The 11793-nt window shown below is 58.0% G+C and overlaps 1 protein-coding gene across 1 annotated transcript; it reads right to left on the reverse strand.

Annotated features, from left to right (window-relative positions):
* Positions 1-9926: 9926 nt before the first annotated feature.
* On the reverse strand, positions 9927-10865 carry LOC133761578 (olfactory receptor 6B2-like). Its single transcript, XM_062194008.1, has one exon. The coding sequence runs from the start codon at positions 10863-10865 to the stop codon at positions 9927-9929; it is 939 nt and encodes a 312-aa protein (XP_062049992.1).
* Between the last annotated feature and the right edge of the window lie 928 nt (positions 10866-11793).

An 11793-nucleotide genomic window follows, 5' to 3' on the forward strand; every position in this document is an offset into this window, starting at 1 on the left:
TGGTGGGAGCCGTTGTGTGAGGTGAGTAGAGCTCTGGACGGAGCTGCCCATGGACATGGGTCAGGTGTAGCTGGGGACCTGTGCCGTGAGTTTTGGACCCTCCCTGCTAGATCCTCCCCATCCAGAGAGGAAGGTGGGAACCCAGCCTGCTGACATCTGGTCCTGAAAATGGAAACAAGAGTGAATCTGAAACTAGTGGATGACGTGTGTACCCCGACTTCAAAAACCCTACGGGAAAATGCTGTCATAGAAGCCGAGAGAAATAAAGGGGAGCCACGTGACCTCCTGGGCGCTCCAGGGAGAGGGAGCACGAGGAGAATCAGGGTCCAGGCGACACGGATGGGGCTGGGGCAGGCAGGGGAAGGCATCGGTCCAAGGCTGGTCAAGGCAGATATCAGGGCCGTGGCACAGGGGCCACGTGAGCCCCAGGCCTGGGAGGTTCCTGCAAGCCAGGGCAGCGGCTTCAGCGTGAGGGAGGTCTGTGCTACCAGGCAGCCAGGACTGGACGGCACCCTGGTGCAGAGAAGGCTCTGGAAGGAAGAGGGCTGGCAGGAGGGGCAGCCGCAGCCGCCTGCCCTCAGCAGCACCAGACTCGGCCTCTCCCGTGGGGTGGCCCAGGGGTGACTGCAGAAGGGGCCAGCTGGCAGCTCGGGGGGGCACCCATGCTGGCCGCTCTTCCGGAAGAGGGCGCAGGACCTGGGAGGGGCCAGGAGAGGGCGGGGCAGGGGCAGAGAACACGTTCCTGTAAATCCCTAGGACCAATGCGGGCACGGAAAGTAAGCTGTGCCAGGGGCTGCTCACAGAGCTGGTGTCGGGGCGGCACCATGTTGGTGCCCAGCCTGTGGACCTCTGGTCGGGAAGGTGCTGTGCCCCTCTCCTGGCCCTCCATCCTAAGGCCCACATGCCCACAAACATCAGCATGAGTCAGTGTCCACCCTAGGGCCTGCTGCTAGTCTTACAGTCCCCAGATGTCACTTAAGTTCAGGGACCCTGTGTCCCAGATACAAGAGCAGGCCCACCGGGCTGATGACCAAGTGGCTACAGAGCGCTTAGAGCATGACCTGTGTGCTGGCTCTGGACCAACAACCTGAGCGGTTACGTGACCAGGGGCCCAGCACCACCCACACCTGTGCTGGACTGGAAGGACCCCACTCATTCCGGCGTCAGTTAGTGTTCCCTGTGGGCATGAGCAGACTTCTTACCAGCATTCTGATTGCACAGGACAACAGCGTTACCTGAATGTCTAGGGACCCGGTCAAGACTCTGCTGATATGTGAAGGTACCCAGGAAGGCACAGATGTGGGAGCCCCAGGCTCTGGGATTTCTGGGCTCTGTCCCTGTGGACTGTCCGCAGGCCAGCCTGACTTTCCTGACCCTGTTCCTGATCTCCTTCTTGCCGGTGGGCCCTCAACCCAATGAGAGCGTCCTCACCCGAGACAGAAACAGGCACACAGACACAAGAAGATGAGGTCAGAGGCTGGAGCAATGCAGCCCCATGCCGAGAAGACCTGGAGCCCCCAGGAGCCGGGGGTCAGGAAGGATCCTCCTGCTCTGAGGGCCCTGTGCCAGAGCTGAGAGAACAACTGCCCACTGTCTTCAGCTCCCTCCACCCCTTTACAGTCCTTGGTTGCAGCAGCCTAGGACACTGGAACAGGGAGGTGAGAGGTAGAGCGAGGAAACAGGTGAGCCCAGGTGTGTGGCTCGGGACCCCTTCCATTGGTGGGAATCCTGGAAGAGGCCCCGTGGGTGTCCAGTGACCCGGAGTTCTGCTTGGAGGAAGTGCTGAGCAGTGCAGGCTGTGTGGAAGGGGTCGGGGAGACAAGTCAGGAGTTGATGGGAGAGTTCAGGACTGACAAAAGAAATTTCTAGAATTGCCCAGGGTCAGCTGGAGGCAGCAGTACTCCTACTGTCCAGGATAGCACTCTGCGACCCAAGGCCACCCAGTGGGCCATGCTGCCATTCTCTGCCCTACAATGCCCACGTGTAGGTCAGGCTGAGGACCAAGGTGCTCCAGGGTTCACGCCAAGCCACCGCCAATGAAAGCAGAAGCCTCTGCCATCCGAGGGCTGGACGTCCAGCTGAGCGCTGCCCCCTGGGTGTCCAGAGTAACTGTCACCTCTCCCCAGGGGGGTGGTCCTGGACGGCTTTATTTCTTATGGCTTATGTTATTTATTTGGAAGAATGATAGAGAGGGACACACACACACATACACACACACACTGATCCTCCATCCACTGGTTCACTTTGCAAATGGCCATCAAAGCCAAGTGCCAGGAACTCCATCCTGGCCTCCCATATGGCTGCAGGGGTCCAAGGACTTGGGCCATCTTCAGCTGCCTTCCCAGGAACAGTATCAGGGCACTGGATCGGAAACAGGGCAGCCAGGATTTGAACCGGCACTCCTATAGGGGATGCCGGCAACACAGGCTGTGGCTTAACCTGCCGCACCACAACGCCAGTCCCACACAGAGAGCTGGAAAGCCCACAGGAAGGGCTCCGGGGACTCGTGGTAGGGCAGTGCCCACCTGCTGACTGGGTTTGCCTGGGGGCTCTGTGTGCCGTGCTCCTGTCCCTGCGGATTGGGCTGTTACGGTGTCGGGAGCTGATGGCTGGTGAGCTGACTAGCGGATGTGGCAAACAGCATTCAGGCATCTACACACGCACGGGGCTCTCTGCCACCTGAGCTGCAGCCTAGGCTGTATTTCCTCCTAACGAAGCTACTTTGGAATAATTTTAGACTTACAGAAAAGTTGCAAAGATGGTGCAGAGTTCCTGGGGTCCCTGAGGTCAGTGGCATTCATAACTAGGACACTTGGCCAGCGTGCGGGGTTGACAAGGGCTCATTGCTCTTAACGAACCCCAGCCCTCCCTTGCACTGCGCCTGTTTCCCTCTGGTGGCATTTATTTGTCCCAGGTCCCCGTGTACTTTGCATTTTTAGCTCCGCCGCCCCTCCCGTCTGACGAGGTAGCGCAGGACTCACGTCGTCCCGCGAGCTCTCCCAGGGGCTGCAGAGGGAAAGCTCCTGCCTGCTCAGGTGCCTTAAGGCAGCCTGGGAGGACTGAAGGTCTCTGCGCCCCAGAACAGATGCTTTGGGGTGTGCCCAGGGCTGTGGTGGCTTCCTGTGGGTGTGCCCAGGGCTGTAGTGGCTTCCTGTGGGTGTGCCCAGGGCCGTAGTGGCTTCCTGTGGCTCTGCCCCTCCATAGCCTGCAGCCAGTGACTCGCTCGCCTTTCTCGGTATCTGACAGAGATCCCTAAGGTGGAACTTAGCTGTGAAGGGAGCCAATGTGAGGACCAGACATGGTGAGGATGCTGGCTAAGGCTGGGAGTGACGTGGGACCACCCTTGGCACAGCACCCATAGAGGCGAGGGGCATTTGTGGCGCACCCATGAGCCATGGTCCTGGGTGCTGGTGATGAGACTGTACATGGGTATCCCAGCCCCAAATCAGGCGGAAGGGCCGTGTGCAGCAGGCACGCACTTGTACCCAGACAGCTGTACCCGATGACAGATACCCCACCTCTCACATCACAGCAAAGGAGACGAGCATGGATCCTACCTGGGAGCCTGGAGCCCTCACAGTGGACAGCTGTGGTGTCCTGTGGGCATGATGAGCAGCTCTTGCGGGTGCCCAGTGACTCCCAGGCTGGCCCCGTGAACAGACAAGACCCGAGCACGTTCCGGAGAAGTGGGCTGCCTAGGGCGGGTCGAACGGGCGTGGCTTTTTCTGCTGTAGCACGGGGACTCCAGGGCCCTATTACACCAGCTGGCTGCTGGAGCTGCCCACACTGCCAATTAGCACGGCTGGCCTCTGAGGGGCCCTGGCAGTGTGGAGCTGGTACCCACCCCAGTGGCCACCTCCTGCACTCCTGAGTGGAGACAGTGCTGTCCCCACGCCATCCTTGGCCCTGTGCCCAGCAAAGGTGATGTGAGGGCCTGTGCTGCAGAGAGAAGGGCCAGGCTTCTGTGGGAAACCTCGCCTCCATGAGCCAGAGCAAGGCAGCGGCAGGAGAAGGTGCCTCGAGGGGGGCAGGACAGTGGGTGCAACGTTAGCTGCCCACTGAGTCCAGTCGGACGCCGGAGGCCCCGTGCAGCAGCCAGCGCTGCCGTCCTTGGCCAGGGTGAAGTCCACCAGCTCCGCAGGGGAGAAGTCGGAGCAGGTCCACCTGCTGGGACTCCAGCTAACTTCACGTGTGGGCCCAGAACTTGTGTGTTTTCAGGAAAGATGGGTAAACCTCGTGAGAAACAACAGAAGTAAGATAGCAGCAAACAGGCATCTCAAGTTAGACAAGTCTTTATTTGCTGGACATGGAAGGGAAGAGAGAACATTGTCTCCCCTGGGAAACAGGACGCATTCCTCACCCCTACAGGACTCCATCCAGAGGTAGGCGGCAGCTTCAACAACAGACTGAGGGCTACCAAGAAAAGGGCTTGACTGAATTAGCCCTAACGAGTTCCTCTCTGTCTCCAAATCTGCTCCTGCCCACTAACTCCTGCCCACTCTGAAGAGGGTGGAAAAGGAAGTCAGACAAAGGGGGACCCTCTGGGCAGCCAGGCCTGCCCACTGCAGCCACCTTCACCCCCTGATCTAACACCGAGCTCCCAGCTGTTGCGAAGAACTCCCCCACCCGCAGGGAAACCCCAAACAATGGCCAGGGACCTAGAATCGTCACCGCAGTGCAGTCCAGGCTCTTATGGCCTCTGCCAACTTATCTGTAATGTTGGGACCTGGTTAAAGCTTTCAGACAGCCACGGAGTGGGGAAAATCATGGGAGGGTGTGAAGGATCCCTCCACAGAGCCCCACAGGGGGCCAGCAGGAGCGGGGGTGTTCCCAGGATCGTCTCCCAGAATGCATCAGCTCATCACTCGCTCTTGCAGGCAAAACGGAAGGCCAGGTCCGGCTGCTGTGCCTGTCCAGGACCCCGTCTGTGACAGCACGAGTATTTCCTGCAGGGACTGAGCTGTTCCCTGCTCCGGGGCGGGTGGAGTCCACCCCACCCCAGGAGGGGAAGTCCAGATGTGACTGACCGGTGGCCCTGGCTGGACGTTTGGAGGCCTCTGGAGAAAGAACCCTCAATGCCTGCAAGAGTGTGCGCCCCAGACCAGAAGTGCTGGCTGTCTCCACAGCCTTGGTCCCTGTCCCTGGTGCTGATGGTGAGGGGAAGAGAAAGTTTAACCTACTGATAGGTGAGCGATGGGCAGCTGACATCTTAAGACCTGCTGTCCCCTGGGCTCTTAAGGAGGCTGCAAAGGAGGCTGCGCTGTGGAGCCAGCCAGCTGCTGAGGCCAGGTGCCTCATACCTGCCCTGACCTCGTCAGTGCCGTTCCCTGGGAAGCTTCCTGCTGGCTGGGCTTTGTCACAAGGAGGACATTGCTGGATGCTCAGTACAACTAAGAAGCACAAGACGTTATTTGGCTGAGCTCGGACAGAATAGAATATTGTGCTCAGAGATTCCAGTGAGTTTTACTTATCAGGGTGACGTCCACTGAGCCTGGAGCCCCTGCTCAGGCCCTCAGTCACCGGTACTGCTTTGCATTTCCAGGCATGGTGGCCAGGGAGGGCCGGGTCACTCAGCAGCTGCAGCCGCTTTCTCATGGCCGGGCTCTGGAATTCACAGGCAGCCATCATCCATCTGTTTGAACAGACACGGATCAGCAGTTTTATTTTGTTCATCAGAAATCTGGCACGGTTCCACGCCTTTGCCTTTCCTGATTGTCGGCCGTGGCTACAGACAACCAGAACGCTGAGATGAGCCCGCCCACCCTTCCGTCAGTCCAGCAGTCCGCCTCCTCTTTGTCCACACTGTTCTCCCACTAAGGGAGATACAGGGTATTTACCCTCATGGTGATGGCCGACACGGAAGAGTCTCTGAGGGGATCCTACTGCACTGTTCCTGGCGATGCCTTAAATAACTGTGATGAGCACAAGATAAAGTAACTGGGGAATCCCGCACAATTTTAGTGGGTCCCAGAGCCATGTTCTTGGGCATAAACCTCTCTTTAATAAGCCAACGAATCTTTGAATGAAAAGGACTTTTCTGTGGTGGGGGTTTCAAGTTCGAGAGGTTGCTAGTTCGGAACCTGTGCCACGGACATCGGAGCCACTTTCAGAAGAACACAGCTGGTTGTGACACGACTCACGCCAGCGAGTTACAGGCTGAGACTGGCTTTCCACGATAAAGGGGGCGTCTGGGATTCTCTCAGACAGAGAAATGACCTTGGAGACTCCTATCCAACCAGCACTGATAGGCTCTGTGCGGCTGGGAGCTGATGAAATTGAAACCCAGGCCTGCAGTGCTCCGGAGCATTCTAAGATGTCTTCCTCACCGGACTCCCCATGCATGAGCTCGCTGGCCATGCCCTCCTGGAGCCTTGCGTCAGGACAGCAGTCAGTAGGCGGCTTGCACCCATGTGAAACAGGCCCCACCCAGGACTTCCAAGTGACACCAAACTTTCCACCTTGTACATTCACAAACGTAGCAATCAGACATGGGGAGTTCTCATCCAAGACCGTGGGCTACCGCCTAGTCCACCGGTGTCAGTTGGACACAGTAGCTGAGGTACATCGTCACTTTTTGGAAGCAGTGGCGGTGGCAGCCACGTGGATCCAGGTATCATCTGAGCACATGAACTTCACCTGCTGTAGCAAGTCGACCAATTCCAGCAAGCAGCCTCACATTGGAGCACTTGTTCTGTTCAATCTGATCCCCGTCATGAACACTGCAACCTGCTCACCCCTGCTCCTCTGTGTAGGGGGGACCACGGCTGTGTGAATACAGTGGGAAACAGCGGCCCCTCGTGTTAATTGACACAATGCTCTATGGTTGATTGACACGATGCTCCGTGGTTGATTGACACGATGCTCCATGGTTGATTGACACGATGCTCCGTGGTTGATTGACACGATGCTCCGTGATTGATTGACACGATGCTCCGTGGTCGACTGACATGATGCTCTGTGGTTGATTGACACGATGCTCCATGGTCGATTGACACGATGCTCCGTGGTTGATTGAAACGATGCTCCGTGGTTGATTGACATGATGCTCTGTGATCGATTGACACGATGCTCCGTGGTTGATTGACACGATGCTCTGTGATCGATTGACATGATGCTCTGTGGTTGATTGACACGATGCTCCGTGGTCGACTGACATGATGCTCTGTGGTTGATTGACACGATGCTCCATGGTCGATTGACATGATGCTCCGTGGTTGATTGACACGATGCTCCATGGTTGATTGACACAATGCTCCTTGGTTGGTTGACACGATGCTCCGTGGTTGATTTACACGATGCTCCGTGGTTGATTGACATGATGCTCCGTGGTCGATTGAAACAATGCTCTGTGGTCGATTGATACGATGCTCTGTGGTTGATTGACACGATGCTCCGTGGTCGACTGACATGATGCTCTGTGGTTGATTGACACGATGCTCTGTGGTTGATTGACACGATGCTCCGTGGTCGATTGACACAATGCTCCTTGGTTGGTTGACACGATGCTCTGTGGTTGGTTGACACGATGCTCTGTGGTTGATTGACACGATGCTCCGTGGGTGGTCCAGAGTGGGTATTGTCTGTTGACGGGACCTTTGCCAGGCTTGAATGTGCCCACGTGTGTCCTCACCAGATGAAGGACATCTCCCAAGGCCACCAACTGAGCACAGCCAACGCTTTCACTATGTGGAACCCAGAGACTGGAGAGTGACTTCAGAGAAAGACTGCCCTGGGGCCGGGCTGGAAGGGACGCTACCAAGTTCTCACCACCCATGTGGCAGTCAGAGTCAAGACCTTGGACCTGAAGTCCACATCTCACAGCTCCAAAGCATTCCTCCCGAGACTCCAGGACTGTCCACCTGTGGAGACCTTAAGGCAAAGGTGACCAGGGAAGCTTCTCCTGGCACAGAGGACATCCTGGGTGTGGACAGCTTCCCCTCAGCCATGGATCGAGACTCCTCTGCCATCTAGAGGTCTTACCTCCCCCCTTCTGTCCCAGGACTTTCCTTCCCCCTTCAGGAAAATCCATCCGACCAAAATCAAACGCTTCCCGGACGCTCTGCTAAGAAGACAGAGCAAACGCTGGGCTTGCGGGCTGATGCCAACACAACGAGGAAGCAGGAGCGCTGATGCCCATGCCGCCCGGTTCTCAGTGGGCCGCCCAGAAACCAACAGAAGAGCAAGGGCCACCCTTGACTTTGTAGACATCACTGCTGTGTGTTTTCCTAAACTTTCTAGAAACGGCACTCTAAATTTCCAACTAATAACCCGGCACCACCAAATATAGAAAACCCGTCAGGGTGCCGCCTGGAAGAGGCAGATGGCGCTTCCCGGCGTCACACACCTCAGGCCTCGGGACTGTGTGGGTCCAGGTCGCTGCCTGGGTGATGTCACCAGATTAAGTCCAGTAGGGTCCCTTCCCATCAGTGTGGCTGTGTTGCTTATGCTAACTAATGACCCCCAAAACGTGAGCTTCTCACTGGGCCTTGGTCAGCCACCAGGCAGCTGACTCCCACTCAAACACCCCTAGGGGTCCCTCTTTTCTAACCCCTAGGGGTCCACACTGGGTCTGCAGAGGATGTGCGTGCCCTGTTCTGCCTCCTCTCTAGGCGGGTCTTGCTGTTTGACCCGGCTCACTCCTACCTTTCCGGAGAGTCCTGGTAGCAGCTGCCATGACCAGAGGCCCATGTGAGACTGGAATCAGCACAAACATCGAAACGGGTGAAGCCAAGCTGGACTCTCTTGTTCCAGAAAAGGAGGAAAGGTCCCAGTGGGCTTTGGGGGCTCAGTCTTACTAGCAGTGGGGCATGGGTGGTGTGGAATTTGATGCTGATCCATTAACCTGGGGAAATCTTGAGTTTTGTAGCCACCCAGACTTCCCCCATTCTCTCAAAAAGTCTCCCACACAACCAAGAAGCCACTGAAGGGACACCGTTCAGCCGACGGCCCCCGTTTGCTCAGGGTGGGGCTTGCACGCTGCACAGAGGCCGCGCCCACCTCCCCTTGACTCTGCTGCCGCGCAAAGCTTCGTTCAGGAGACGCACACTCGTGTTTCTCCAGAAGAGGAAGGCAGCCCCTCGGGGAAGCTGACCGCTGGTGCGTGGGCAGGCTCGGCTCTCCCAGGGGCTGCCGATGGTTCAGTTCTCCTGCTGTGGCTTGCGTCCCAGGCTGCCGTGGGGTACAGGCACCCTGCCCCCCAGGTGGCTCTCCTTGGCCCCTGCCCTCTGGGTGTGCCGTGTCTCCTCTTGCTCCAGGGAGCCCCAGGTGCCCTTCCACTTAGCACAGCACCATCTGCCACCCGTCCAGTACTCAGCGTCTGTCTCCCAGTTGCCCACGGGGCACCAGGCAGCTCGCTGGCTTCGAGGATCCCAGAGTGAGAAGGACGGCCATGGGTCCTACTGCCCAGGGCCTCTGTCCACACTGCAGCCCAACCAGAACCAGCTCACACGGCAAGAACACAGCTTTGTCCCTCAGCAGCTGACTGGCTCGGGGTGGGTCTGCTGTCCTCCCCGGGCCTCTGTGTCCAGACAGAAACCCAGGGGCACTGACCATTTCCCGGACACATGATGCCTCAGGGGCACTGTAGCTCGCTTCACCACGCGGCTCGGGACTTCAGGACGCTAACACGCTGTTTACGACTTCCGAGTCTAATGACCTCACAGGCTTTGCCCTTTATGAAATGTGCGTAGACTTTTAAAATATCCTGCTTTGCTCACAGATAAAATGAAGAGAATGACCATATTACAATGCCAGCAACATACCGTGACACTTCCTCTATGAACTGTAGGGGAGACACAGACGTGGGCATAACCGTTTTACAACAAAGGTCGTACTACAATAATGGAAAGAATTTCCTATATGACAAATCAAGAGGCCTCCCGAGGGGCTGCGTCTCACCAGCCGGGCTTCCAGAGCAGAGGCCCCTCCTACCGTGCACCTTGACCCAATTCCAGAGCCTTTCTCAAGGCGTCCTTGAACTCTTTGTTCCTCAGGCAGTAGATCAGGGGGTTCAGGATGGGCGTGAGCACCGTGTACAAGACAGAGATGAGCTTGTTGGAGCTCCGCGTATCAATGGCCTGGGGCCGGACGTACATGAAGATCATGGCCATGTAGAAGATGGTGACGACAGTGAGGTGGGAGGCGCAGGTGGAGAAGGCTCTCCAGCGGCCGGTGGCTGAGGGGATGCGCAGGACAGCCAAGGTGATGTGTCCGTAGGAGAGGACGGTGGCCAGGAGCGGGAACACCAGGATGAGGAAGGCCAGGACGAAGTCCACCAGCTCTGCCGTGGAGAAGTCCGTGCAGGCCAGCTTGAGGATGGGCGAGATGTCACAGAAGAAGTGGTTCAGGACGTTGGAGCCGCAGAACGTGGCGCTGGAGATGAAGTAGACCTTGACGACGGAGATGGTGAAGCCGCTGGCAAAGGAGAAGGCCACCAGCTGGATGCACAGCCCCGTGGTCATGATGACTTGGTAGCGCAAGGGGTGGCAGATGGCCACGTAGCGGTCGTAGGCCATGGAGGCCAGGAGCACACACTCGGTGCACACCAGGGAGCTGAAGAAGTAGAGCTGTGCCATGCACCCCACAAAGGAGATGTGTCTCCGCTGGAGCAGGAAGCCGTCCAGCATCTTGGGGATGATGTCGGATACATACCAGACCTCCAGGAAAGACAGGGAGCCCAGGAAGTAGTACATGGGCCTGTGGAGGGGGGTGCTGCTCCAGACGGTGAAGATGATGGCCAGGTTCTCCACCAGGACAAAGAGATAGGTGAGCAGGAAGAGGAGGAAGAGTGCGTACTGCAGCCGGGGGGCGGTGGGGAAGCCCAGCAGGATGAACGTGGTGACCGTGGTGACATTCTCCCCCCTCATCTTCCGTGGCTGGAAGAGAGCAAGGGGCAGGTGTGGGGCCACTCTCCCCCACCTCTTCCATGGCTGGGAGGTGGCAGGGGGCAGCTGTGGGGGCTGCCTTCCCCCCATCTTCTGTGGCTGGGAGATGGCAGGGGGCAGGTGTGGGGCCACTCTCCCCCCCATCTTCCGTGGCTGGGAGATGGCAGGGGGCAGGTGTAGGGGCCACTCTCCCCCCCATCTTCTGTGGCTGGGAGGTGGCAGGGGGAAGGTGTGGGGCCACTCTCCCCCCTCTTCCATGGCTGGGAGATGGCAGGGGGCAGCTGTGGGGGCTGCCTTCCCCCCTCATCATCCGTGGCTGGGAGGTGGCAGGGGCAGAGGACACAGAGCTGACGCCCAGGAGAGGCCCAGCGCCACAGTCGGCCACCTCGCTCCCGGGAGCAGGGGGCACAACACCACATCTGCACGGTGCCGTTTCTCCTGGGTGGGGGTCCGGGCTCTGTGATTGAGTTCCTGGAGCAGCCTGTCTACCCCTCCTCGCACAAGCATCCCGCGGGGCTCATGAAGTGGAGACCACGTTTATGGGTGATTTTTCACAGCCGAATTCTCCCAGGAGTCTAATGACAACCAGCAGCTCTCTGCACCGACTCCCACCCATCACTGTCATGGCTGCCTGTGGCATTTGGATTTACTGTCTGGTGTCTGACATGTTTTTTCCAATTCGTAGGGATTTGACATTTTGCCTGGTTTCAGAGTTGGTTTTGTCTGGGAATGTGGGGCCAGCAGAGATCCGGGGTCTTAGGGGACCAGGGCTATGTGACCAAAGCCAAGCACACCAGGGCAGTGGTCCGTCTCGGGGGTGAGCCTCTCGGGAGGGAGAAGGCAGCCAGGGCGCAGCGGGAGGCAGTGACCTTGTCCCTGAGGCGCTGTAGCTGGGGCCGGGCGGGGGCAC

The sequence above is a fragment of the Lepus europaeus genome, chromosome 1 (genome assembly GCF_033115175.1).
Source record: "Lepus europaeus isolate LE1 chromosome 1, mLepTim1.pri, whole genome shotgun sequence".
NCBI classification, from domain to species: Eukaryota; Metazoa; Chordata; class Mammalia; order Lagomorpha; family Leporidae; genus Lepus; species Lepus europaeus.

Excerpts from the sequence above, each read along its gene's own strand:
- LOC133761578 (XM_062194008.1), bottom strand. The coding sequence starts at position 10,865 with ATGAGGGGGGAGAATGTCACCACGGTCACCACGTTCATCCTGCTGGGC.